General features: G+C 35.7%; 1 protein-coding gene across 10 annotated transcripts in view; it reads left to right on the forward strand.

The window, feature by feature from the left end:
• Positions 1-27,206, forward strand: part of PAM (peptidylglycine alpha-amidating monooxygenase) — a 136,094-nt gene that overhangs the window by 85,743 nt on the left and 23,145 nt on the right. For 7 of the 10 annotated variants that reach the window (XM_030511385.1, XM_030511393.1, XM_030511391.1 and 4 more), the window contains 8 exons: positions 6,073-6,121; positions 6,620-6,687; positions 8,356-8,436; positions 8,548-8,624; positions 8,906-9,009; positions 11,350-11,537; positions 12,215-12,286; positions 24,785-25,027. In XM_030511385.1, coding sequence (XP_030367245.1) covers positions 6,073-6,121; positions 6,620-6,687; positions 8,356-8,436; positions 8,548-8,624; positions 8,906-9,009; positions 11,350-11,537; positions 12,215-12,286; positions 24,785-25,027 — 882 coding nt within the window. The remainder of the gene's footprint in view (positions 1-6,072; positions 6,122-6,619; positions 6,688-8,355; positions 8,437-8,547; positions 8,625-8,905; positions 9,010-11,349; positions 11,538-12,214; positions 12,287-24,784; positions 25,028-27,206) is intronic. The other 3 variants (XM_030511395.1, XM_030511396.1, XM_030511392.1) reach the window with 2 other exon arrangements.

The raw sequence follows: 27,206 nt of genomic DNA on the forward strand, positions 1-27,206 counted from the left end.
TCTCGGTGCCATGCAGCCTTTCTTCCGTATACCACTGGCAAGGTTTCTGCAATACTCAGATTTTTCAGCAGCACTGTCTGAAGCTGACGGTATGGTTTCTACCATGGTTTAAAGATAAAATGTAGCATGAAGACATTAATGGTAATGAGAAGGAGGATGAGGAAGGAATAAACTCGAGGGTGCCAGCACTGTTTAAATGGAGCACATATGCAAACGTGTGCAACTGAAGTTGAAAGACTTTATTTTCATGGGACAATTCAGATGGATCACTGCAGCCAGTGAGATTCTTTGCCTGCTAAAATTACAAATAATTGAAGCTGAAAACCTCTAAAGAGAGCATGATAGTTGAGAGCCTGCTCTTCATTATTGCTTGGGGACAGTGAGAGTTCTTACTGTTCATTGTCACTCTTCAGCAAAAAAAAAAAACCAGAAACAAATGATATCAGTACCCTCTGTTGCATATTAGTTGAGGATGTACATGGAAAGTTTTATTAGTAAATTAACTTGGTAGTCAAAACTTAATTTTAGAGCAACACTTTCCTTATGTTTTGCCTAGAATATCTGTGCACGGCTTAGAATAATCAATGTCGCAGATATAAACCTGCAAAATTATGAAAGTTTAAGAAGTGTGGAGTGTAATTTAAGAGATACTAGTTTCATGTACTCTTTCAAAGGTTAAAGAGTATGACAGAATGCCTTCTGTCTTATTTCAGTGCGCTTTACTTGGTAGTCTGATATCTTATTTTTAAAATGAAAAATAATCTACCTTATTTTGAGCACTGAATTCCATGTGCTTCTCTTTGATAACCAGAAGGCTTAACATTGGTGCCTTGAGTAAAATTAATTCCGCATATTCCTGAATATTCATGCCTATGGTATGTTATGATTTCCTTTCAGGAAATCAGTCATCTGTGATCTGTACAAGGTATTTATTTGCTAAAAAATTTATACCAGATCAGGATCAACAACTGTTTGCCTCTTTTCTATTTGGAAAGGTGTGAAAATGGCACCAGGGAGTCTGTGCCTGCATTTTGTTTTTCACAGACTGAATAAAGGTAGAGTTTCATTCTCATGTTAGTAGACTTTTAAAAACAATTTTGCTGAGATTCTGGATGAGTGAACAGATCAGCAGGAGCAAGCACCTTGACTCTCATGAAAAAAACCTGGCTCAGCTAGTGTTCTTTTATGTATCAAATACTGAAAGCAGCGTATTGAATTTGTCTCTTTCTTTACCAAGACTTCAAGTTAAATTTTGTGCTGTATGTCTTTGCCTTTTTAAATATAACTTGTATAAAACTAATTCCCAGTGAGCATTAGCTTTGGAATTGCCTTGCTCAGAGCTTGTGCTCCAGCTTTGAGGCTACTTCTTATTTTAATGAAGCAAAGCCAATTCTGAGACCATATGTGAAGATTCTGGTACAAGTCAAAGGGCTGACTTTGAAATAACAAGGGGTTTGGAGCTTCATAAAAAAAAACCAAGCACCATTCTGTTACAGTGAAAGCTTTTAGGTATTCTAGTAGCCATGTATGAGTACTGTACTGTTTCTGTTAAATATTAAAAATAGAGCATTGAAAAAAATGAATAAAGAGTTTGAACAGTGTGGCCTATAATTTCTAATCCATGTACCCAGAGTGGAAAGAAAATAGCTTTTGAAGAGTCTTTGTTTTTCTGAGTAAAAAAACCCACAGAATTTTAAGTATCTAGGAAGCCCTAGAAATCTCAGCTTCCATGGCAGATTATCATACATGTAACTAAAGTGATAGACAGACAGGGAGGAAGCCTGTTGGACTTGGATTGGAAGTTTTATCAAAATCAGTCTACAGAAAGAGAGCATTTCTGTTTAGGATAGTTTGGCTTCTCAGTTATGAGTGTTCCATTTGACAAACTGTATTTCTAGTATTTCAGATACTTCTCCTAGAAAACACGATTTGGCAGGAGTAGCACAGGTCATTCTTTCTAACTAATTTAACTGTTTAACATGCAGCATTGATTTTGGATTACATAGGTAAATAAAAGCAGGGAATATTTGATATGATTGTGTTATATTTGCACACCACACAAAATACAGTCATAAGCACAGCTTCTAGTTTCATTTGGGTTGGAAAATGCCTTGAAATTGGCTTTCATTGAACCTGTTTCTGAGGTATATAAAAACGCTTTTTCCAGTCTTTGCCACCTGGCAAATATTAACTAGTAACTTATTTGTCCCAGAGCAGTGTGTATTTGCTAAATAGCTGAAACAAATCAAAGTAATTCCAGTCAGCTGGACTGACAGACCTGAAAGGAGACTTTGAGATTTTCGTAGAATCATAGACTCAACTAGGTTGGATGCCATTGGCCTTCTTGGCTGCCTGGGCGCAAGCTGGCTCATGTTCAGCTCCGCAAACAGCACCCCCAGGTCCTTTTCCGCCGAGCAGCTTTCCAGCCACTCTGCCCCAAGCCTGGAGCATTGCATGAGGTTGTTGTGGTCCAAGTGCAGGACCTGGCACTTTGCCTTGTTGAACCTCATGCCATTGGCCACAGCCCATCGATCCAGCCTGTCCAGATCCCTCTCCAGAGCTTTCCTACCGTCCAGCAGATCAACACTCCCAGCCAAGTTGGTGTCATCTGCAAATTTACTGATGGTGCACTCAATCCCCTCATCCATATCATCAGTAAATACATTAAGCAGCACTGGCCCTAATACCAAGCCCTGAGAGGCATCACTAGTGACCAGTTGGCAACCAGATGTGACACCGTTTACCATCACTTTTTGCACTTGGCCGTCCAGCCACTTCTTTACTCAGTGAAGAATATGCTTGTCCAGGCCATGAGCAGCCAGTTGCTCCAGGAGGATGCTGTGGGAGAGTGTCAAATGTTTTACTAAAGTTCAAATAGACAATGTCTGCTGCATTTCCCACCTCAGCCACGTGGGTCACCTTCTGTTTGGTTTGTGCATTAAGGATATTTTTGCTTCAGTCACACAGTAAAGTTTGGAGTGAGTTTGCAAGGGGAACAAGCACAGCCTCATTTCATTCTTGGATGGAGGGTTCAGCAGGTTTCAGTGTTTCAAGGAGGTCAGCTGTAGGGAAGAAGCAAGTAAACAGCATTTCAAGCATACCTCTGTAACTATTAGAAAAATGTTTAGCTCAGTCATGGCTAAATATAACCACAGACAAAATTATAACATGGTGCAAGAATTTCTTAGGGGCCTAGACCAATTTATCCAGTATTTACGCTTGACACAGCACTGCAGATCAGATTCTTGCACCAGAAGTTGATTTGTTTCTCCTGATAATATGATTAATATGATTGCCTTGTATAGTAGCAATAATAAATTTCCCACTGTCTTCAGTTCATTTTGAAATTACTCAATTTAGATTTAAATACTGAATGAAAATTTTTTCAATAGTCTGAAAATTTAAATAGTGTGAAAACACTTTAATACTGGCAAAGTGAAATATATTGGAGTAATTTCCTTCCTCCCACAGCGCTATTTTAAAAGAAAGACTCAGTGACACAGTAAGGGTTAGATTTTTCAAACATGACTAATGTTTGGCATATGTTGGGTTTGGGTTTGTTGTTTTGGGATAGTTTTTCAGCAGTGTTTAAAAGATAGGGTGGTGATATTCTCAACTGCAAATTGCAGAACCGAGAGACACAAAACTGTTGATTGCATTTTAAACTTTAAAATTTTAAATGACGTAAAGTAATAAAGTAAAATGTTCTGAGGAAGCAAGCATTTCCCAACTTCCATTAAAATTTATGTAGTGCAAACTCTCCAACAGTGTTAAACTTATAAAGCTGAATTTTGCAGCATCACCTGTGTTATGTGAATAGCCAAAAATTTTGGATTCATGCTTTTGGATTCATGACTTGGCCATTTGGAAGCAACATGTGTTATCTGTGATTGAAAATTAGTGCTTATTCTGGCATGTCATAATGTCGGGTTTTCTTCCTATCTTTAGCCAGTGCTGACTGTATCTTGACTTTGTAATTTTTGCCTTATCTACTATAACTTAGTCTTTTATGTGGTCCTGCCCCTTCTCTCTCTCTTTCAACTTCTTTTATTCTTTACCTCTCTGCCACCCCCTCCTTACTTACCATCTGATGAATGTGGGGGTTTTTTGGTTGTTTTTTTTTCTTATTTTTAACAAGTAACTCGAAAAAAAACCAAAAACATTTGAAGACTATTTTTTAAATCTGTTTTAGTGACTGCACTTTAAATTGGAGAATTTTTAGCTTAAATTTTACTTTTTCAGTGGCTACTATTTTTTTGTACAAACATGCATGTTTGCATAAAAATGATACATAGGATTGTATGTTATTGTAATGAGAATATCTTCTACAATATATTGCTTATTTGGCTTTTTTGTAAAACAGAAAATGTGGATGGTACAGCAGCACACTGGCTGACTGACTAGCTTTGGATTTTTGTTCCTATGTACATAGTCTTAAAATACTTCTAGTGTAATTGCAAGTGAATTTGTCAGTACTCTGCCATACCCATATTCAATGCTTTATACAGAATATAGGTACCAAACTCTCTGAGTTTCAGGCAATATAACGTATCATTGACAAAGACCATCAGAAATCCCATCTGCATTGAATGGGTATACTTTTTTTTCTCTATTACCAATTGAATTTTCAGCTACTTTCCTTCTGATTCATCACTCTTGGTTTCAAGAACTCTCATGAGACATGCTTTCCAAACATTCAGGGCATCTATAGTAGTGGGTAGTCTACCCACTAGTGTAGAGTCAAAGGGCTACTGTTGTAGTTTTTCTTTCACGTATATAGTGAAGACTTTCCTTTTGTGTTGTTATTTGTAAAAGTAGAGCTGTGATTTATTGGTTCAGATTTTTAAATACCGAAGTGTTTGTTGGGACACACAGAGCTGGAGAAACTTAAGAATTCTCAGATGCCATGATGGTGAGCACTGTGAGAATCTAGTGAAACTGGGGTAGCAACTTTTTCAGTTGCATAACATATGCACTAATTTGTACATTTTGTAAAAATAGTAACTTTCTACTCGGTGAACGTATTGGAATTAAATTCTAGTGTTAATAGTGGTAAAACCTAAACTTAATATTATCCTTTAATAATGAAATGTGGTGTGACTAAAATAGCTAATGTTTGAAAAACTAAACTGATATTTTTTAAGCTGGAAAGTCTCTCTGTTTTGTCCCACTCTAGTCATTATCCTTTCTTCTGTTGAAATGCATTGTTTTTTTCAGTTCTGAATCTAGCTATTGATGGGAAGAAAATCTCTCCCAAGTTATCACTTGTCAGCAGATCCATAGCTACTCGGTTCTCTTTCTTACCTGAAGCATAATATTGTTAGAAGGTATTTTTTCAGCATTTTCTGTTTACCTGCTTTGGAGTTATATCCATCTTCTAACTAGAGCTATTTAGGTATGAACATCAGGAAGAGAACTTCTTGAAAAAAAAAAAAGAATATTGAACTTCCAGATCACCAACTAAAATAGAGTAACTATCAAGTCTTCAGTGTATTTACATTAAAATGTCAAATGCATTAGATAATGCTGGTCCAGTACATTAACAAATTAATTGTTTTACTGTCCTTCTAGGATATCCAGTGTTAAACAGAACTGCTGTCTGTATTGATATCTCAAATTCACCTGTTGACTTTATTGCAAGTATTTCTGGCTGTTTCATTATTAATGGCTGAAACCATTACTTTTCCACAAATTTTTAATTTTTCTAGCTTTTTTCAAAATATAGGTTTGTTTGAAGCGCACCAACTTTTTCTGCTCTTGTAAAAATGACACTGTTTCATCTCACAGATGCTATTTCATAAAGATCTACAGTATCTAATGCCAAAAAAGCAGTTAGTTTTTCACCCACTAGTTTTGCTCTATATTAGGATTTTGCTACAAATGCAGCATTGTGTTCAGATTTTTGCAAATTTGAGTGATGTTTCCATAGTATGAAAGTTCTACTGCAAACAATAAGATTAAAACTTATTTTGTCTTCTGGTATTTTTTACACAGCAGAATAATGTTATTAATATGTAATAATTTTATATGAGTTCAGCTGTTAATGATTAAACCATTTTGTGATTTGTACAGACAAACACAAGGACTGCTCTGGTGTAACTTTACATCTGACACATCAGAAGTAAGTATCTTTAAAATACTTAAATGCTGCAATTTTTTTTCATTAGAACAGAATGGAAACCCCTACTTTAGATTCCTCTGAAAACATGTAAAATGAAAATAATCCATACATCACAATATTAAGAATTTTGAAGTTATGTGTCATCTGTTGGCAAAAATTTTTGTTTCTGCTAAGAAACTTGATGAAACAATGCTGTCGGTACTGAGTTAATCCAGTTTAACAACTTCATATTTAGAAATCTGGGACAAGGACAGGAATTATGTAGATGATCAGGTTGTTTTTCACATGTTTTGAAGAAGATGCTTTAAAAATTTTAGCTTGTATGAAAAACAGTAGGGAAAGGAAAGTGCTGTGTATCATCTGCTTTCTCAGTAGACCAGTTTCAGACATAATCCAACATTTAGAAATTAGTGGTGGTAAATGGTATTGTATATCGTGTCACTTGCAGTCATGTTTTGAAAAGGACTTGATTAGCACAGCTTGAGTTTTGAATTGCAGGCAGCCTTTGATTGCCGGAATGTATCTTATGATGTCTGTGAACACTGTAATACCACCAGGCGAGAAAGGTGAGTTGTAATTCTACAAAGTGATTATGTAATTTCAGCATCTGGTTTATTTTTACTGCCTATTGGGGAAGAAAATTTAGCAGACACTCTCTGAATTGTAGATGGACAAATTAAACAAATGATGACAAAAATATTTATAATTTTAAAATTGTATCATATTTCCTGATGTCTACATCAGCAAAAGTGATCAGTGTTGTAGAAGACAGTGTGCAAAACAATAGTGATCAGTGCAATACTGAAATTTCTAGGAATCTTACAAGTATTTTATTTTTGTCTTAGTAGTTTACAAAAAAAGCCCTATTTGTTTTCTTATTCCCTCCCTCCCACCAAAAAAATACATAAAATTTTTTGGACTGTACTTCATCTGTATTTGCCAATCATGCTATTTGTGATTTACCAAGAGTTCAGTTTTAATAAATTAATTTCTACCAGTAAGGAACTGTTCTTTAAAGAATTTATTCATATGTTTCTAAATGGTTTAAAGGTCAAAATGCGGAAAAAACATTGTACAACAAAGTTCCCAAACAGTTTCTATTCAGAATCCTACTCAGTGGATTTTATCTGAAACTCAGCTTGTATAGTCCCAGTATCATTTCTTCAAGCTAGAATGGAATGTTCTGTTCTATGGAGTTTGAACACTGACTTCATATTTTCCTATGCTAAACTGGCATTCTAAATAAGATATGTGAGAACACCATTTTTTCCATTTGCAGTTAACTGCCTAAATAGGATGAAGTGGTCAAAGGCTCAGCTGACTTCAACCATTCAGTGAATTCAGCAACTTGAAATCTTTTTTAATTTGAATTGAAACTTAGCAGAATTTGCTCTTCAATATGAAGACATCAAATGAAACCACTCTCCTTATCCCCCGCAAAAGATCATTGATCATTGCAGAAATTTACTTTTTCAATCATTGCATTACATTTCAATCATTGATCATTGCAGAAATTTCAAGGGACAAGGGAAAGGGGAATAAGATTCTGTGCCTGTCCAATCAAATTTGCAGTTCTTCAGAAAATCATGAAGTTTGTTATAAAAGGAAGAATGCAGCCAGTCTCTCTGGCTGCATTTGTCTCAGCCAGCCAGTCTCAGCCAGCCTCAGAGAGGCATCAGCAGAAGTTGTTCTCTAACACAAGTTAAAGTGCTCCTAACACAAGTATAGTATTAAGTATAGCACTTCTCTGCCAAAGTCTGCATCTAACCCTAAATCTTTAAAGCTGGGCCTAGAACTACAAGATCTTATAATCAAGACTTCATTGTGAATTGTATCAGTTTAGAATGATACCAGTTTATTTTCATTTTCTCCTGAGTAGACTGCTTACCGTAGCTATGTTTAAGTGTGTCTCTTTTAAGTTTTTTTTACGTGTTACATAGTCTGCAAGCAAGTCTATTACTTTGTTAAATAGCCGTAGCATATGCTGGAAAAAGTAGTACTAATTTTCAGTCCCATTTTTTATGTACATCATCACAGAAGGTCATTTTCAAGTGACTTGATGTCTTCAGATAGACATGGCAGATACATAAGGTATTATGGAATATAATTTGAAATTATATGTTGTCCGGTGTAGGCATACCTTTTGTAAACCATATTGAATGAACTGCAGTAGTGTACCTTTTCTCTGATAAATAATGTGGTGTTCTTTGTTTATTGCCATTATATTTTAACAGCGGTTGATGCAGACATTGCCTGCCATTACAAAAGGTTTCCAATGCACCTTTTTGCCTACAGAGTTCATACACATAGACTAGGTAAGAGTTTTACTGCAACGTGGGAATGTCAAATACTTAAGAGAAAAACGCTGACACTGCGGCATATTTTTTTAGATGTCTCATGTTCACATACATATTGGTATGTTATAGGTAAAGTAGTGAGTGGCTACAGAGTGAGAAATGGTCAATGGACATTGATTGGTAGACAGAGTCCACAACTACCACAGGTTGGTTGTTTTTTGAATTCTAACTATAAATCTTGATTATTTAAAACTGGGAAGCTGAATTGGCAGTCATGTACCTATAGATATACCTCATGGTATTTCCACTGGTACGTGTTGTGCCGATGGAAAGTGGATATTGCCAAACATTATCATGGTTACATTACGATGCACAAACCATCCTGAAATTACTTTTCAGATGTGTAGTAGTTATTATTGTGTGTGGGTGTTGATGTAAATAATATGAGATGCTTTCACTGATTAGGGTGAATCATCTTCTCTTTCAGGCATTCTATCCCGTAGAACATCTTGTGGATGTTAGCTATGATGATATCCTAGCAGCTAGATGTGTGTTCAGTGGTGAAGGCAGAACTACAGAGACACATATAGGGTAAATTTTCTCTATTTGCTCCGTGTCACTGGTTATGTTTAGAAATGTATTTGTTTCATGTGTCCCTTCAAGATAATTCTGATTGTTAAATTCTGCCAGAATGTTCTGTTTTGCTGTCTAGTCTGCTAAATATTTAACTCTACACAACATTCATTGCCCTCACTTTGCTGAAGTGTTCAGAAGCTGTGCTGCCAAGCACCTTACTCAGATGTTGGGCTGATGTACACTTAAAGGATTCATCAAGTCTAAAAAAATCTATTTTTAGTAAGTTGAAGTTAGTCACTGTTTAAAACAAAATAATAAAGCGTCACAGTTTCTCGTGATTATTTCAAAAGAAAATTCATGGAAAGTTATAAAATTCTGATTAATTTTGAGCTATCATAAAATCTGACTTTAAAAATTTGGAATAATATACGAGTTACCGTTATTTCAATATAAAAATATACAGGCTTTTATCAAAACAAAGCCATAAATGACTAATAATGATCAATAGGAAAATCTGAACTGTGTTTGTCAGGGATGCTATTCAGTTGAAGATGACAGACAGAGTTCTGTAAGATCAAGTTGACAAATAGAACTATGAAAATAGATAAAATATTCAAAAAAATATTCTCTTAAGTGGCTCAATTTCTTTGCACTGGAATTTACTGCATATATAGATGTATGAAGATACCCTGCAGAAGTCTCTCTGTTCTGGAAGTATGTGTTGCAGCACCCCAAGGGATGAGACCTTTAATGCACTGAGCACCCCAATATTGCATCTCAGTAGCGAGATTAAAATTGTTCATGAAACAGGGTTTCTCAGGAGTTCAAATATCTAATAGAAGGATTCTGAGTTTTCTGTGAATTTACTAAAACTGTTGTTGATGGAGTTTGGTTTGTTGTTTGTTTTTTTTTTTTTTTGCTGTAAATATTTAAAAGGACCAACTTTGAATTCTTTAGACACAGTAACGTGTCAGGTGAACCAGAGTTCATGTGAGTTCCACATCCCCTTTTCTACTAGAGTTTTAAAGAGGAGGCAATTATAGTAACAGATACTGGGAGGCCAACAGTGAAGTTAATGCTTTCTAAAAGGTTAACCAGAGCTTGCCCAGTCAGAGTCTGATTTTTGTAGTCTCCAAGGGATGCTAAATTTTCAATGCATGGAAAAATAACAATTTCCCTTTGAAATAGTCTATTCTCCCATGTTCCTCATATCTCCCCTCTGGCTGGTGTCATTAATGTTGCTATGGTGAATAAATGAATGCTGCGGGATGCTGCTGGAAAAGTCAGCACTGACGTCTTTTGCAAACAGCTAATAGGCCACCCCCGTAACTTTTTGTGAATGCAGTCTCACTGGTAATTGTGAAAGCTAATTAAAAAATCTGAATGTAAAAGCCTTTATTTTGCAAACCTTTCTTTACAGCTCTAGCTTATTCCATTGTCAGAATTGTAGCTGTACATAAAATATATCAACCTATAAGGCAAAGGAAAAAAGCAGGAACAGATCACAGTTGCAGAGAGACCCTGTGTTGTCTGTCTCACAAAGTAATATTTTTCAGAAGAAAATTTTTCTCATACCAGCTGTTTTTTCTATTGAAGACAGAATTATGTAGCAGTACAGAAGAGCCTCTCCTGTTTCAAGTGCATGCACAACATTTATCAAAGAACGGAATTTTTCTAGTGTTTAATCATTCCTCTTGCACTCATGTCTTCCTTACAAAGCTTGTGATCAAGTTATTCTCAAGATTGCAGTGCTGTCTTCTCTTCAAGAGATATTTATGGTGCCCTAATATGTAATGAAATAAAGTTCTGCTGCATTAGAACTAGTATGATTGGCCAATAAATGGATGCATTTGAACATGGGGGGAAAAGCTGTCATAAAAGATATCTGCTGAAATTAAACATAGACATTATTTGCAAGGATTTTAAATTACATTTGCCCCAGATTGAGAGGGGAGTGTATGAATGCTGGCATGATGAACAGTGCAGTTCTGTCATATTTCACCAGAACATGTACATAGTAGATGACACACTGGGGACTATGAGGATAATACTGGGGAAATGGAAAGAAGAGCAATTCAAATAGTTGATGCAATTTTCTGTAGAATCAAACCCAAATTGTTAGGAACTTCTGAGATACTTGGGGAGTTTGTGCAACCTGGTATTGTCTAGTATAAACTGAAAGAAACTTTTGATATTCAATGCAGTGAAGCTATTAAATGTTTTAGTGTGGGACTTCTACTAAACATGTCATTGCCACTTCTGTTTAACACTCTGTTAAGCTGGTTAGATTAATTGAATAACAGCTCTATCCAGCTCCTTTTTTCCTAACTACCACACCTTTTCTGTGTTATGTAGGGGAACAGCCAATGACGAAATGTGTAATTTTTACATTATGTACTATATGGAAGCCAAGCATGCAGTCTCGTATATGACCTGCACACAGAATGCAAACCCTGAGATGTTCAGAAATATACCACAGGAGGCAAATGTTCCTATTCCAATCGTGTCTGATATGCTAAAGATGACACATGGACACCATGAAGGTGAAAAAAACTTACGAAACTTGAAAAAAATCCATTCAAGTCTTTTTGTGCTCACTGATGTGTTTGTGTATGTTGCTTTGATATGCTAAATTTTCATTAAAAAAATGAGATACAATTCTGAATGAAATTGAAGTCGTTAATTATAGACCGTCATGGGATTCTGCTCTTGGTTTTGTTGGAAATACTTGTCATAGTCTTTTGTCTATTTCTTTCTATTGTCATCTTTCAATTTACAACATAGTTTTATAGTTACATGAGCTGTGTACCCAAAAGATTGGGTACACACCTCTTTCCTATGCCAAATATCAGTACTTTATATTAACACTTTGTTAGTATTTGCTTTATCTTCTGTTTCCCACAAAGTTGAATCATAACATTTCCATAGTTTTCTGGATCCCCTGCCTTGTTATGGAAGGAATTGAATGTTTATATTGAACACTAGGAGGCATTTAAGTTCTAGCAGCAGAAGTAATCTGACTGGTGTGTCTGTGTAGCAAAATACAAATCTTATTTTTTTTTATTCCAGTTCTTTCACTGCTGCACTGTTTGGTACAACTATTGTAAATAGATAAAAATATCAAATGTTCATTTCAGAAGGGCTTTTTTTCCCCAGTCGGAAGATGCTAAATTCCATTCACACACAGGGGTTAACATCATATCCTAAATACATTTTTCAGAAACCAAAGATACTGATGAAAGTTCTTTGCTGCATCAAGCCAAAAAAGAAGAGGAAGAAATTTTGGAGCAGGGTATGTACTTGTTTATTTCTATGTCAAGTACAGGACACACTAATGTAAAATACTGGTAAATTATATCCTGATTGTTAATGAGTTATGAAGGTTTTATTGTTTATCTTTAATTGATGCAAATTGCAAAGTTCTGTACAGCTAATATGACTGAATGCTATATAAGAAATAATTTAAAAAATTAGTCTACCACTGATCTCTAGCTGTGTAGGCAAAATTTTTCAGAGCATTTTAATCTCATTAGGTTTTCCTGTTCTTGGTTTAATTTGCTAAAGAAGGTTGTAGTTTACCTGTAAGTGCAATCCTAAAGGATGAACACAAAGAAGTAGCCCTATAGTATGTAACTACTCTAGTTTCTATATGTAACTATCTGCTATTAGTTCTTCCCCTATTTCTTAGTTTGTATTACTGTGTATGTATTAGGCAATAGTATGTTTTTACAGTTTAATATTGGTTGTATATGCACTGGATTGAGTGCAGCTAATGTTTAATACTGAGTTATTTTTCGCTACATTTGCGTATACGTGCATATACACATAACAACTTGTGCAAAAATGTGTGTAGTACTTAGTTTCAGGACAAGAAAAAATGACTTATAAAGCTAGAAATATGATGAATGTTATATAGGTTTGAGAGATATGTTAAAATAAGACTGTACTTTAAAGTTTTTGTGGGTCATATGCCATTTGATAAATATTCGTTTAGTATCAAGATTTTTCTTGATATAAAGGAGAAGACCATGTTGAGGTTCAAACATGGTTCAGACATTTAATTTATTTAAAATAAATTAAATGCAGATTTCCTTTTGCCTTTAATAAGGCAAAAGATTAGGACAGTGTTTGGAGTTTTTGATAACTACAACTACCTGAAAGGAGGATGGAGCCAGGAGGTGGCAGGTCTCTGCTCCCAGGGAACAAGGGATAGCACAGGAGGAAACAGCCTCAAGCTGCACCAGGGGAGGTTTAGACTGGATATTATGGACAATTTCTTCCCTGAAAGAGTGGTCAGGCATTGGAATGGGCTGCCCAGGGCAGTGGTGGAATCACCATACCTGGAAGTGTTCACAAACTGTGTAGATGAGGCCCTCAGTGACATGGGTTAGTGGTGGCCACAGCAGTGCTGGGGTAAAGGTTGGACTTGATGATCTTAGAGGTCTTTTCCAACCCGATTGATTCTATTATTCTATTCTATTCTATTATAACATCTTCCATAAGGGTTAGCTTTTCTATATGCCATTTTGCAGAGTTAACTCAAATGATTAAGTTACTGTTACATAAAAACTAGCTTCTGGGGTGTAACTGTGTCTTGACTGAAAGTACTTTAGGATACTAGAGACGGTATTTACAGTTCCATATCTGAAACCTACCTTAGTCAATTCAAGGTGGATTTTTTTGAGAAAGAAATACAATTCTATTTTTTTAAGCCTATTCTAGAACAGAATAAGCTAGGTGCTTGCAAATGAAGATCAAGATTTGTGCTGAAAAGCTGTTCCACCTTTGTTGCTAATAAGTGCATTAGCATTTGGTTGACGAACTTGTTATCTGTGAGTCTTACTGAATTTGTTAATGTTTGAAACAAAATGTTGAAACAAGGTCCTGTTCTTAAAAACTTTTTTATTTGTCTTTGAAATGTATTTCAAAGCCACATTTCTACAGTGCAGTCTTGTTTGTTAAGACCACTGTTTGGTATACAACCTCATCTAATCTGTTTTTATGGAAACACACTGCATTGTTTTGTCTATTTGAAATTACTTGGGTTCATTATGTGAAATATTAAAACACAGTAGTTGCTTTGAGAGAGTTTTATTTCATGTCTTAAGTGTTAGTTTAAGATAAACTTTCCAATCATTTACAGGAGCCTAGCTTCAATTTTACGTTGATAAAGCTCTTAACTTCGGTTGCATTATAGGTGTGTAGCAAACGAAGCAAATGGAAAAATTAAATCAGGTTTGGTTTTATTTTTGTCTCCAAAAGGGAAAGCTGGGTGGCTGGTTTAGGTGGGTTTTGGTCCTACAAGTGCATGAGTACGTGGTAAGATACACTGGGAATACCAGAGCTGAAAGTGGTGTGGTAAAATGTGCCTATGAAAATTACACACAAATTGGAATCCATTTTTGTGGGGCAAAGTGTTTTTCTGTAATTGTGTTGCCAATTTGTCCATCTCCTGAAGTAATTTTAGCGAGTTAGCCAATATCAACGAAATTTGAACAAGGTCTCAACGACAGGAAGATTTGTGCAGTTTGGAGGGAGTTGCATGGAAGCAAATACATACTTTCACTGAGGTAAAGGTTAAACATAAATTTTTCCTTTTTTGTCCTGGCAGGACATACTCTGTATGATAAGCTTATCTGCAAAACACAGATACACCAAAACTCAGGCTTTTGATTAGTTCTATTGCTGCTGAGCTGTTGGTCAGTAAATCCAGACTTTGATTTGCTCTGAAGATAATACTTCAACAATTTTTCTATAATTCTGTCTTTTATCTTGCATGGTTTTTCTTTGATGACTCACTATGTTGTAGCAACTTAATTTTACCCTCCTTTGTTTCAGATAACTGTAGTAAACACTGTCATTTCACTAAAACTGAAATAGTTGTTAATTTGTTCTATTAGCCTGGACATCCTTACAAATCTAGGGGGTAGAGGCATGGTCAGAGGTGGAGTCCGATGTGAATAGTATTAAATCTAAGCATTTGCCTCAAAAAAGGAGAACAAAAAAGCCCACCATGTGAAAGTTCCTGCCTGCTAATAATGTGTCTATCACACGATTGCCTGGGCATAGGTTTAGAAGGTGTACTTCCTGCTACACACAGGCAATTTCATTATACTGGCACCTGCAGGTGTTATTGCTTTTATGTTAAATTTTCAGTTTCATCACCTTCACTTATCAGAGGCACATTAATAAACAATGTAAACATATCAGAATAAGTAGTAACCATCACAGAGTGACCCACCACTCATCATGAAGACAAAGATAAATCTCTGTAGTGTTAAAATTAAACTGAGCTTACCTAAATGAAACTGACCTCATTATTCCGCTGTTTCTGAAACAGAGTCACTGTTTGGTGAAGATAAACTGTTCATGGAAAGTTAATTATTGTAGGAAATGCAATTGATTTAGACATTTGTGCATCTTGGAGAGTTTCCTATTCCTGCTGAAGCACAAAGTCCCTAGCAAAACAAATATGATTTATGTTTTATTTTTTTATTCGTCGATAGAAGCTTGATTAAATTGCATTCAATAGATACAGTAGTGAAAACACTATCACCTGTTCATAGCGCTCACCATGTCTGCTGGATGCCTGTTCTGTACCTATGGAGAAAAGGCCTAAATGTGTTTCATTCTGTTTGTTCAACACTTCCCTGGCTGTAGTCTGTGGCATAATATAATACATTTAAGATCTGTTTTGCTGTGCAAACAGTGAAGCAGCCTCTAGTATTGAGAAAATCAGCTGCTGCTGTAGCTGGAAGCTGTATAAATACCATAGGCAGGGGTAGGTTCTTAATAACAAACAAGGAATATACAGGTGATGGTTAATCAGATGTGCAATATTTGTTAAAACAAAAACAAAAAACAAGGCTGGCTTGAATTGAAAATTCACTTGCAGCATATAAACTATAAATCGAAGATTAGATTTGATTTTTTGTTTTAGAAGGGCAGAGGTGTACACATGTTTACACATACATGAGAGAGAAATGAGGTGGGAGTTTTGTCTTCTGGTATTAATGTTTACTGTGGCACTTACAGAAGAACATTTTTGCTTGTGTCCGGCTTAGGGAAGCTAGTAGCAAAAAAGTAACACACATTTTTGCCTCTTATGGTAGAATCTGAAGTGAGAGTCTAAACAGTGATTCTTTTGCTTTCAGTATTAGTCAGTTGAACAGCCAGTATGGTTTTTTCTCCTTTCATCCCCCATTATTTCACGATTACCATGAGCAGAAGTAGTTCCAGGAAAGTGAATAGTGAAGTTCAATACAAATGAACTCTCTTTTTGAATGTCCCAGCTAGACTCGTGTCACAACTGATTGTTTTAACTGAAATCCCTTTCAACCTCCTGCATTTAAAATAATATTACAGCTTAAGTCCAGCATTCAGAAGTTAGCTTTTTTAAAGTTGGGCTTTAAGTCTGAAATATAAAATTGCTGTCCTGGTGGTGAGATTATGTTGAATAGAAAAACAGCTCCCTGGGCTTCTAACTTCTGGTTCTAGAGATTCAAATCCATGTAGTGAGTGAAATAGAAAACAGAGAAAAGAAAAGAATATGACTTAATGGTCTAAGGCAATTTGATGCTCTCTGTTTAAAGTGTTTTACTCTAGACTCTGAGCAGAGTGGTTGAATGGTTCTTGGTAGCCATGTGCCTTTGAGAAGTCTTATTTCCTGATCTGTTTCCCTAGTCTTTGAGGGTGGACAAAACAAATAACTGAAAGTCTTGCATACACACAGCTCCTGCTGAAATTGACTGGAAATGTGGCTTTAATTTAAGATGTGAAATATAATGCTAAGTACCGTGTAAAACCACATTTTGAGACATTTCTAGGTGAACACCCAGAATGAATAGATGCTAAATGACTATTCTGACTATAATCTTTAGCAAAGTAGCAGTAATTATGGACCTTAATTTCATTGTACAGGCTGTAATAATGAAGCTAATTTAGTGTAAGTAAGTGTTTCATAAACAGAGATGATGGAATAGAAATGTTGAGAGATGTCTTTCTGTTCAGTTAAAACATTTTTTCAGGAGTGCTTGGAGGGGGTTTATTTGAATGAGATTAAATATTAATATATAGCAATGGCCCATTGATTGTGGGAGGAAGTTTCTTTGTAAGGAAAATTAACATCATAATCCATACAAAATGGAGGCTGAATTAGGGTTACACATCATTCTGCTATTTATTACCTCTTGGATGCCTAGCCTTCTTTTAATTATTTTCAGTTGTTGTATGCTATATTTGCACATGTGTGTGCACAAATACCCACACAAATAAATATTTTGCACAACATATTTGTTACACTACTGGAAATATTTTGCTAGGCTGTAGCTGAATCTGTGAGTTGAGAAACTGAAATGTCTGTGTTGCATATTTTGCTGTTGTGCATTCCTGTGAAAAGCTCATTACAATAAAAATGTACTGAACAAGGCTTTCTGTGTTTGGGATAGAAATTCCTGATTGATTTAACTGAAAGGAGGAGGTATACCTTGTTCTCTTTGCCTCATCTCTCTTCTATTTCCTCCTTAAAAAAAAAAAAAAAAATGGAAAAAGAAAAAGAAAAAAGGAGGGGGAAATGTGAAGAAAGGCCTACAAGGCCTACAACTTCTTACACGATAGGTGTTGAAGAGAAAAGGAGAATCAGAATGCAGGCAGATCCTTGATTAAGAAACTTAAGTATATTTCTGCAACAGTATTACATGGCAAATACATGGCGGCAGTGTCAAACAGTAGGACTTGATGTATTTTTACACAAATTTCTAATATTTTCAAAATTTCTAAAATTTCTAAAATTTCTCATAATTTTCCTTTGCTAGTTTGTGCATAAAGAGAGAAGTTCAATTTGATAAATGGTTAAAATTTCTCAGGTTGACAGAGAAAGGATGAGGCTGGAAACAGAAGACAAATACACTTCCCAGTATTGATGTGGGGTGCCTAGAATGAGGTGTTACAGACATTTTTAGATTAAGGCCAGACATATGAGAAAATCTTCAGATGTTTTCAGGATCAGATTGCATGTTTGGTGCTGGAAGATTTTATGAAGTCCCTTGAATAGAGTACAAAAGTAACAGAAAATTGACTGAATTAAACCTTGGGGAAAAAATGCTACTGAAAGGTATTAAGAGCAATATTTACAGTTGGAGAAGTATAATTAGGAAAATTCAAAATTGCAAATGATTTGCTTCTTGTTTCAACACTAAAAGATCCTGCTCAAAGTTGTAAATAAAAGATGAGCCTTCAATGTGGTTAGAATAAGGTTGTTCATAATCTTTACGAACGCATCTTCAGCACAGTAAAGAAAGAAGCGTCAGATCTAAGCAAAAACATTGCAAATGGGGATGCTTAGGTTGCATACCTGAGCAGAAGAACACTACTAACAAGCATGGAAAGAAGCCATTTTAAATTGAATGTTTCAGTCTTCACTGTTTGACACCTGGTTTAGGTTCTCTGGCTTTTAAAATTATAGAGGTATTTTAGCTAACTGTTTATCAGTGAACAACTGCAAAAACTCCTTATAATATCATTTACATGGCCACAGAAATGGAAAATGGACATTGTATTAGTGCAGGAAGAGTTCAGAGAAATATAAAGCACACTGAAAATTATTTTACTATTATTATCATGGGCAAAATATTTTCCCTTTTTATAATTTTCATGGTTTTGGTTGGTGTTTTTTTTAAACTAAAGCATGATGGTGCTTAAAAGCAATAAATTGAAGATAGCAGAACTACTCTTTAAAAAACACAGTTTGGTATATGTTGTTTTCTGAGAAGAAAGGTATTTACAAGTATGCCCTGCATCAAATAGAAATTTGAGGTGGAACTAGTGTACTGTGTGTGCCTGAATTACAAATGTGTGTAATATATCTGAATAAGTAGAGCAAAGTCCTATGTAGTAAAACCATCATGTTCATTGCTAGTCATTTAGCAGTAGCCAATAAATATATTTTATTGTAAAAAAAATGATTGGTGCTCGTCAGGAACTTGTTACTAGTCAGGAAGGAAAGGAAAGAATAGGGCAATTAGGAATAGGGCTGCAGCCAGCTTGGTTTTGAGCCTCAGGTTCTGATTTGCTGATGAAGAAGACGCATCTGTAACAAAATGTAATCCTCAGTAAAGATTCTTTTATCTTATTTCATTCTTTCTCTTATCTTTAATGCTCTCTTTCCCAGTTACAAACTCCTTTGACCTAGTGATTTTATAAACTATGCTTGGCCTCTTAAAACATTTGTACATTAAAACATTTTGACAGTTGGGGGAAAAGAAAGAAAGAATTAATTAAAACCAAAGAAAGTGTATTTGCGTAGCAATAGTAATAAAGGCTGTTTTTAGGACATGCAGCCATAGAAGAAAAAATATAATGATTTTAACACTTGCTTCCATCTTTTTTCTTTTTATCTCTGTAAGCTGCTTAGAAATGCCTTGAGAGCAGATAAAGTTCTTGTTCTTCAAATATGTCAGCTTGGCTATGCTATAAGTGCACGTCACCTAGGGCACAGTGATGGTGACCAAGAATCTCTAGAGCAGCTTAACTCTTTTCATTTCTTCATATCTATGCCTCCTTCCCCCAACCCCTGAAATCCCTTTAAAAAGAAGACAGCTTTACTTACTATATTTTAGTTCTCAGGAATCTTTCCAATGCTTTCATCAAAGCAGCAGGTTAAATCAGTATGGTAGGACTTGAACGAAAAATAATGGCAGACTAGAAGCCATTTTGAAAGTTATTTTGGCTTATTATATGAAACCGTGTCCAATGTCATTTCAAATAAACAAGCATTAAATTTCATTCACTTCTGCAATGTCTTTCCATGCCTTTCTCCCTCACTTTTCTACCAGCAATGTTACCTTATGTATGCCTGTTAGAATGAGCTTAGTAGCTTCATCTAGGAGCCAAAGCAGGCAAAGAAAACGAAACTATTGATTTTGATAAATGTTTATTTTGAAGGCATTTATTTATGATAGCACAGTCTTGAAGGTGATATTTGCAGCCAAATTTACATATTTTCATCAGGAAGATAGTTCTTCTGCTAAAATACAAATTCTGTGATACGACTCTTAACATATTACGCAGTCGTCACGTGAGAGTTAAGATGAGGTGAAATAGTTGGATTCTACATTATTTGGACCCTGATTTTAGAACTTAGGAAAAGTCAAAGTGCTGACTGTTTTTGCGATATGAACACAGGAGTGTGCCAGAAGCACATCCTGGTAAGAAAGAAACATGCAGTCTCATAGTACGCTTAATTCAGAGATAATTAGGTAACCCAAAGTCAGCTATGAAAGCTTGTGTCTTGCTACAATCACAGCAGGACTGAGACACAAATTTGGAATGACCAACATACTGGCTCCATGTCAGATCAGACATGTTCAAGAAGAGACTTTCAGTACAAGCATCCACACCAGCTGAGCTGCAGCAACACACAGATAAACTTTGCAGTACCACTCCCCTGTCAACACACAGGACTGCTTGATAGATTTTTGCTCTTAACCCCTCAGTTTTGGTTATTTCCTGGTAAGACATCATTTTGTTAGTAGGCTGCAGCAGCACCTTCATGCTTCAAATCTGTTCAGTCTGATTCCTGCAAAAGTCTGAAAGACCAGACTGGGGAGCCTCTCTGAACTGTCACAGTGAAACTATACAGGCATTATGACACAACTACATATTCTGGAGATGACAATTCCCAGCACCACCAGAGTGTTCTTGCTTCTTTGTCTAAAATGCAGTAAAACGAGTTTTCACATGTATATCTTAACAGCTGCACATTCAAGTTCTCTGGACAGACTCACTATGGCTGAACTTCCCGTCTATCTGATAGCTTGATCCTGCAGCACCATGGCTAAATACTTCATCCAGGCTGGAAGCTGGTGCTTCCAGGAACATGGTGGTGTGCTGGGTAAGGACCACGGACAGCGACTATGCACTGCAGGTTGGGGAAATCGTGTTTTCACGCTGGGAAAAGAGGATTGGTTTTAGACATGGATAGTTCAACACCACTGGGATTCTACCCAGAACTTGGTGGTCAAAATACTGCACTGTTTTATTAACCTGAAACTAATAATGGTCTTTTACTGCGATCAGGTGAGGTTCATCTCATGGTTTGCAGTGAAAGTTGCCAGTGTTTTTACTTATTTGTATGACTGTTTTCCAAAACACTGTTCTGTAAAAGAATTTTCCTAGTATAGAGCCACCATTGTAGCTCTATAAGTTTTAAATTTACTGGAATATGCTTGTGCATTGTTTCATTCTGGAGATGTTGGTCTTGACAGCTGTCACTTCCTCCAGAATAGAAAAAACTATAGGTATTTGTAGCCAATCATCTTTTAGTGTATTACATAGAAGGAAGTGCCCTGATAGCTTACAAATAAGAAGTGCCTGTAAGTATCTTCTTTGAAACTAACCTAATCAGCTAGCTTCCCTAAGACCACACTGCTAGACTTCACCTGTTTCAATAAGAGCAAGTTGTTCATTCACCCATGTCTTCTTCTAATCATACCCAGGCATTCTAAAGGCCAGGTTGTCTCATCTCAAACAATACCAAACATGGTGCATCTTGCTTTCCCACTGAGTATCTTCAGGCAAGCAACATCTTTTAACTGTTCCATCTAGTACAAGACAGCTGTAAAGCAGCAACACGAGATTGTGCTATGATCTTTGCTGGATATTGCTTTGTAGAGAGCAACTGTTAATCAGAAACAGAAGGAGTCTGTATTTCTAGTTATTTGTAGTGAATTCTGAACTACTTTTTAAAAACATACAGCTTACAGATTTATTGGAATATGCCTGGGGATCACAAACAAAGCTGAAAAAAGTTGGTCCTAGATAATCTGAGACTTCCATTCACTGTGTGGAGTTTGGGGAGCAGTTGCATATATTGAGTAATTAGGAAACTTGAGTTCTTCCCTTTCACATCTGCACACATCTTTTCTGTTTTTTCAATATACTGAGTTGTAACAAGGTGCCAAGAAATTGACAGAAGACTTCAGCCTACTGTTTGTGCGAAGCATATGGAGATGCTGGGCAGATATGTAGCCTTCATGGATGTCTTTGAGCTTAAGGTGTAAAGATTTCATATTCATTTTCTCAAACACATTTACGTAAAGATCACAGTTTCACAGCAGCTACACTTTAGACCACTTTCACTCTCTGAGGCACGCCACTTTTCATACTTTCAGTTCTTAAATATTCTTAACTGTTGTGGTTACAACACCCCTGCTTAATGAAAGCACTAATAGGACAAGCTGAACCTGGAAAATGCGTCATCTATAGCCATTGACAGTGGTGTACTCAAATCACTTCACTTCCTGAAAGTTCCTCGTATATCTTATGATCATAGGCTGAGTACTAGGAGAAAATCAAAACTGGCAATCTACTTGGAGTGAAGTGCCTGATTAATAGCTCCTGTAAGAGTCCCTGGAATTTTCTGTGAAAGCACCTTGTCCTAAAAGTTGCTCCCAGGGCTTTTGTTGTTCTTAAGTTGGATATCCCTGCTCTCTTTTCTTCTTCTTCTCCACTGAGTCCTATATCATAGCAGTTTCTTGTGTAGTAAGAGAAGCTGCTTTCAGACAGGTAAAATGAACCACTACTTTGTTTGTTTTTTGAAATCAAGGAGCAATATCTGTTGTAGAGAGTGAATTAATTATTCATGGTAACCATTGCACAACAGAGGTAGTATGCAGTGGTTTGGGCTGAAGCAGGAAGCTAGCAATTTTTTTTATTTTTTTTTTGTTCAAATAGAACGAGCATATGAGTTGTGAGTTAGGGGTCTGAAACCTTTATATAAATTGCAGCTTTCCTTTTGTGACCAAGAATTATTCTTGGTCACAAAGAATTGATCAGACTGTTGATACAGGCTTAGGAAAGAGTAAACTGGGCAAAGATCACTGGACTTGCTTTAAAAAGTCTGCAGTTTAAAATAGCATCAAGCTTTCTGATTTAGGGAGACTTTTCACCATTACATTAGGCAGAATACTGCTTTTACCATTCAGACCTCTCTCGTTGCATGTAGAGGAGTCAGTGGGTTTGGCTCATCTGCAGGTCTGCAGCCATGGATACCACCAAAACATTTGTACATATGAACTTTGTTGAATTTTTAAAATGGCGCAAAGTATAGTTAAGGCCCATGGAGAGTATTTTAATACCAAATGTTTCCTGAGTAAAGGAAATTTTAGCTATGTTTCTACATCAGCACCAATTCTTGGGTGCTTTAAGTAGGGGCTACTGAACCTGATTAATGTAATTATAAACCTTTCTTAGAATAACTATTTTTTGTATACAAAACTTCTATTATACTTTTTTGATATTTGGATTTGTTCTGAACAGGTAGTTGGAGTAGTTGAATGATGGGATTATGAAGCATTCTAGCTTCACAACTGTATTTGAAGCAAATAATTCATATTTGTTATATAGCTTAACAGTTCTCTCTCTTACCTAATTTGCTTTGTTCATTTCATTGAAATTGGCTCTGTTATTTCAGTAATTATTTTCTGACAGAAGATTTCATCTGGGATATTTAATTTTCAAGGGCAAGGAATGGAATCCAACTCAAAATCATTGAATTAGGGCTGTTTATAAATATGCCAGATCCTCTTAGGGTCATTTCCAAAAGACTTAATTTCCTCTGTCTCAGGCTGCAAGTGATGGATCTGGTTCTGGCTAGTTATAGTTTTGCTTTTCTAAGAAATGTTTTATATAGCCTGTCATAAAATAATACAAACTCTTGATTATGAGTGATTTGTACTTAAAATGAAATAGAAGAAAACCTACTGCATTAAACCTTAAAGCATATTGGATGTCTCCATTCAAATTGTGCAGTTGTATTTGAAAGAGTTGATAATAGTTTCAGGCAGCCAAGATCTTTGGCGAATAAATTCTAATAAGTTTGGTACCTGTTGGTTAGCAGAGAATCTCAGGAGAGGGGTATACTTATCATGTCATCACTTCATTTAATCCTGCAGAAAGAATTGAACGTTTGACTTCATCAAAACCTGTTTGGGTGGTTTGAATGTTTTGTGAAGAAAGCTGTGGTTCTGGAATTTGCATGCCTAATGTTTGGTTGTTTGCTTTGAGCTACTGTTCTGAAATTTACTGAAAAGCATGTTGGTGTCTAAGAAAGCTATAGTCATAACTGTGTTGCTAGCAAGTAGCTTGAGAAAATACTATTCCATGCATTGCCAGATAATACTGGAAAATTTAATGGATCACCATTATACCACTGTGTCTTCTTTTTACTGTATGCTCTATAGAATCTGTTTGCAAAGGTGAAGGTTTGTTTTCTCACAGCCTAAGCTTCTTATGTGAGGACAGATTGTAAAGAAATCTATTTTGAAATGCATCATGATGGTCTATTGTTTTCTTTATAAGTTAACAAATTAGTAAAACTCTAGAATTTTTACCTCTTTGTTTTATAAAAATAAAGTAAGTCTGTAGTAGCCTGGCAAATCCAGATAATTCCATCATAAATATTCTTGTACTGAAATTTGCATACCTTTATTTTTTATCTTGTTCCCAAGAACATCTGTGCAGAGGTGATGATATTTTCATGCTAGAGTTTGAGGTAAAAGTGGATGTTTATATGTAAATTAAAGTTGATAAAGATTTGACATTATCTTTTCATACCAGAGACTTGGCTCACTCAATTCCCGAGGCTGAAACAATTCCCTTTTATACTACTTTTGACAAAGACTGTTTGAATAACTTTGTTACATTATACTTTGCTGAAGCTGTCTAAAATTACACTATCTGTTATAATTGTTTTCTCCCTCCTTTCCTCTTATCTTTTCTCTTTCCTATACAGGTGATTTCTATTCACTCCTTTCCAAGCTGCTAGGAGAAAGGGAAGATGTTGTGCATGTGTATAAGCATAACCCTACAGAAAAGGCAGAATCAGATCTTGTAGCTGAGATTGCTAATGTAGTCCAAAAGAAGGACCTTGCCAGTGAGATCACAAATCATGACGAGGGGGACAGTACTAATCTTGTCAGAGGCAGAATTCGGTCTGAACATGGTGAGGAAAGCTGGGAAAAAGAACATATAGGAGGTGGGTTAGGGGTTAATTTTATACAATGAAATGCAATGTAAGATCTGTGATCCACATTAGCAAAATCTGAAGGGAATATCAATTGATGCTTGGAAGTATTTTACATGACAGTTTTCCTAATTATGGAAATGTTTTCCCTCTATTTTAGAGGTATTTCAGTGGAGTTCTTTCCCTTCTGTGTGTGAAGAAAAACCCATGGCACAATACCAGTACTTTTTGGACCATAGAATATTTTTTCCTACTCTCAGGATTTTTAGTTAATGGTTTTGTATCAATTGTGCTAAAACAAGGTAAACGCAGGATATATTAGTCATGGGAAATGAATGAATGATTTTTTTTTAATACAAATAACTGCTATGAAATTATCCCTAGGATAATTAATGCGATTTATGAGTTTTCTGATTACCTCGTTTTGTCAGATTCAGGATTTAATAAAACTTATTGATGTAGTTCTATCAGATGTTTTTCCTCTCATTCAGAAAGTGTGGTAGTTAATCCTGAAAAATTCTTGAGAAGTAAGTTCTCTGCATATTTATTTCAATAAATGGGGCTTGGCTATCCAAAAATTCTTGGGTAGGCTGTTTTATTATATAAGATTGTAATTCATTCCCTTCAGGTTTCTATGACAGCAGAAGCCATGTATTGTGTTTGTTTTACTTGCGTTTTGATCTCTGTGATATTGATTGTGCTTAGTCTTACTTGCTAATGTGGAAAGACAGATAATGCAGCATGTGACGGGTATCTCAGAAACTGGTATGTATGCATGAAAGTCATCTGTATGCGAAAGCTGTAGCAGCACAGTTGCTTTTATGGTGTAACCAGACAGTTTGATGTTTCCAAGTACTGTCATACACAAATACATATCATCCATTTGATTTTTATTTCAGTTCAAAATGTTAACATGTATTGTCTCTACTTATGTGACATTCTGTCATAGTATTCAAATTCAGCAAAATTCTGGGTTTATATTTAGCAGAAAACCAAAGGTGAGGACTTCCCAACGTTATGTTGTGTTATGCTAGTCAGTAAAATGAGAGCCTGTCAAGTTGCCGGCAAAGGTGCAGAAACAAGTGGGATGTTACCATGTGCCTGACATGATTGTAAATCATAAATAATTCCATAAGTGACACTGGAATTAAATGCTTGGAAGAGGAACGTGTGTAACATACCTGCAAAAACAGTTTGCTCAGTTCAGACTAAGAGCATATGGTGTGTAGAGGGGAAAGAAGACATTTCCTTTCTGTTGTAACTGGTCCAAAGGCAGGAGCATCAGCAAACTGAATAAAAGGCTTAGTTGACACACTGTATGGCATGAATTCTAACTACAGAAAGAATTTGCTTGGCTGCTTTAGTAGCTATATATTTGTTTTGGGGGGAATTTGTTGGTGGATGAATAATTAAGGGACTTTCAAATGATGCAGTTTTGAGTCGCAGCAAAAGGGAAAACGGAAATTATCTTAATTAGCATTGTTTGGTTGGGGGGGTTTTAATGTTTGTGATACTGCTAACTACAGAAGTTCTGAACTGCAGAAGCCCTCAGCGCCATCTTTTGGCAGAAGAACTTTTATATAAAATCTTTAAGAACGTCTTTAGTTCCTGTTTGCAGAAGTATTTACGTATCAGAAGAACAAAACCTTCCAAAACAGAATTTTCCTCTTCAAATGGAAGAAGTGGAACCTAAAGTATTTTAAGTTGTCTTGATTTAATAAAAACATTTGCACCTTCCATAAAAATCCTTTACTGTATTGAATTTAAAAAAATTCTCAGTATTTCTTAGAACAAGACTAGTTAAATTAATTTCATTTAACTGTTTATTTAATTACTGGAATTAAAATAGCTTAATACCTTTAGTCTTACAAATACTCCAATTTTAAACATGTAACTGACCTGAAACAGCAAGTAAGTGATATGTTAAGTAAGGTTGTTTTAAATGTTACAGCCTTTTACTACTGCTCTTCCTGCACTGTTGATATCTTCCTACCATGAGACTGGTCACTAATCAGTCAGGTTGTTCAACATCACTGCAAGCTGTACAATTGTACCTCCTAATTAAGGCAGACAGTGCAATTTTTCAGTTTTTAAAACTCCTTTCTGCAGGAGTTTTATCAAGATTGAAATAACTACTCTGATGTCAGAGAGTAAACGCAGCATGACTGAAATTTGTAATGCTAAAAGCTAG

This window comes from Strigops habroptila, chromosome Z (assembly GCF_004027225.2).
Source record: "Strigops habroptila isolate Jane chromosome Z, bStrHab1.2.pri, whole genome shotgun sequence".
Lineage (NCBI taxonomy): Eukaryota > Metazoa > Chordata > Aves > Psittaciformes > Psittacidae > Strigops > Strigops habroptila.